Below are 2,154 nucleotides of genomic sequence, written 5' to 3'. Positions count from 1 at the left end.
CCCTTTCTCAACAAGAATGATATGTAATAGTCGTAGCAGAGTCCACCGAACAACCCGTAGCCGAGCAACTCAGCCAAGTTGGCGGCGATACGTTTTGGCTTGACGGTGTGGAAATCTCTTTGGATATACTCCGGCGTGTGAAGTTTTAACAATTTCCTTGTGTCGTTGTTTGGGGTGAAATCCCAACCGTGACGGGTCCTTTCAACTTTAGTTCTTACGACGTAATCCAAGACTTGAAGAGAACCTGGTACAACTAAGGCGTCGTCTTGCAACATGAGCACGTATCGTGGATTCGTCTGCAAACTCTTCTTCAGACAGTAAACATAATCCTGTTTTTCCTTCTCATGTTTGCCATGTGGTACGCTGACTTCGTCATCACCGTATCTTGACACCATAGAGAAGAATTCCGACAGGTAGACAGCGTCGGTGTGCGCGGAGGGTTCGGGGTCCATGTTACAGATGAGTATCCGAGTACTGGGCTGATTTTCCCGGACTACCGCAGCAACCGTCTGTAGAAGATACCGAGGAGAATACTCCTCAGTGGGGTGAAGAGAACGTGTCCTTCTCGTGGTAACGAAGGCAACGGTAGTCCTGACATTGGTGGTGTTGCTGCCGCTGCTTAAGTTGCCAATGTGAAGTAGACTTTCGTCTTGAAGACGCGCCGAGACTGACTCAGACACGAAGAACTCCACGGCCTTTGCGATGCGCTCGTCGTTCACCTGCCTGGCGTAGACGCTGGGGCTCAAGTTCCACAGGTACAGTTTCTGACTGTAGTACACGGAGAACGGGAGTCGGTAGCAAATAGGCGGCAGGATCAGGCAGAAAACAAGTATGTACAGGACGATGACGTGACAGATCTGTCTCTTGATGATCGCAGAACGGCAACAACAGAACCGCAAGAAGTTCATTTCTGTAATACAAAGAAAATTATCATGTTCATGTTCAAAGGCTAATTGCAAGTATAAGGTCTTGGGAAATATGATATACGTGTGATAGAGATACTGGAAACATACATGTGACAAGGTACATACAGTAAATGGGAATGCCGATATTTTTCTCTTTTGGATTCATGGTTGTCAATTTCGATGGATACTGAAGGCGCTTCAGGAATTAACCGTCAACTTACTCTCAGAGTCTAGCGCTGAATTAACAAAGCGGGCCGGCTACGATTAACAAACAAAATAAAATAGCTCACTACGCGTCATGGGAATAGATGATACAGAGCATGTGTCAGCGTTAACCGTTGAGGCATGGGCATTTAACAGCAATGTAACAAGATAACAATAACATCGTATCCTTTCCCTCGTATTGTTCATCTTGCCGTGTTTTTATCTACAGTTACGGGCTGGCCTCTTAAGGCGCATTGGGGCATGACGAAAACCAGTGTTGTAACACATGGGCGCACACTATTAACTACGTGTAGCCTCCACCAGGCCTTCCTACTGGGGTACGGGGTTACTCGGTAAAAGGGGAAATTGGCAGGGCAGTCAATCCACGCTTGTAGGTTCATGTTTCTCCTCCGGCCGACCAACTCCTCTGGTAGCAAAACTCCCATGGGAAATTATTCTCCCTATGATATCCAGCGTAGTCAGTCTGGTAGAGAGTAACGACACTGAATGTTATAGTCTCTTGTCATTCAAAGCAGGTAAATCGTAACGAGATGGGGAGGTGTCGCACCCTACACGTGTGAGGCATGGGTTCAGATTCGGAGTGATTTACTGTGAGTTTAAGTGATGCAGAAAAATAATATTAACGTTTATACAACACCACTGCACTAGCTACGTATACATAGCGGAAGTGCTCCCATTCGAACAAAGCAGGTGTATTTCAAAGGTTATGAATTGAAAGAGTATTCCCTACAGTGTCCTTACTTACCTGGTCGTGTTTTAGTCCTTTCCACCACCGGATGATGCAGTTTCGTGTGAAATTCTTGGCTAAAGCAAGGAGCTTTTATCAGATAAAAGCTCCTTGGCTAAAGCGGACTAGCAAGCGCAAACGTCGTGTCCGCCATTGTGACCTCCCACCCTTATTACCATGTTTATCGAGCTGTTACCACTTCTCACGAGAGGCCCTGCTCGCCGCGGGGGATATAAACTAATCTGCCGTGACGGTCGGGGCCAGGAAATGATTACTATCTATACTATATATACTAAA

At 46.4% G+C, this 2,154-nt stretch overlaps 1 protein-coding gene across 1 annotated transcript in view; it reads right to left on the bottom strand.

Moving 5' to 3' along the window:
• Nucleotides 1–2,077, bottom strand: part of LOC118409133 (post-GPI attachment to proteins factor 4-like) — a 3,899-nt gene extending 1,822 nt beyond the window's left edge. The window contains exons 1-2 of the mRNA XM_035810002.1: nt 1,876–2,077; nt 7–910 (exon numbers count right to left, since the gene is read on the bottom strand). Coding sequence (XP_035665895.1) covers nt 7–908 — 902 coding nt within the window. The 5' untranslated portion in view covers nt 909–910; nt 1,876–2,077. The remainder of the gene's footprint in view (nt 1–6; nt 911–1,875) is intronic.
• Between the last annotated feature and the right edge of the window lie 77 nt (nt 2,078–2,154).

This window comes from Branchiostoma floridae, chromosome 2, assembly GCF_000003815.2.
Source record: "Branchiostoma floridae strain S238N-H82 chromosome 2, Bfl_VNyyK, whole genome shotgun sequence".
Classification (NCBI taxonomy): Eukaryota; Metazoa; Chordata; class Leptocardii; order Amphioxiformes; family Branchiostomatidae; genus Branchiostoma; species Branchiostoma floridae.
The sequence above is the reverse complement of the archived record's forward strand: the minus strand, read 5'-3'. Positions and strand labels throughout refer to the sequence as shown.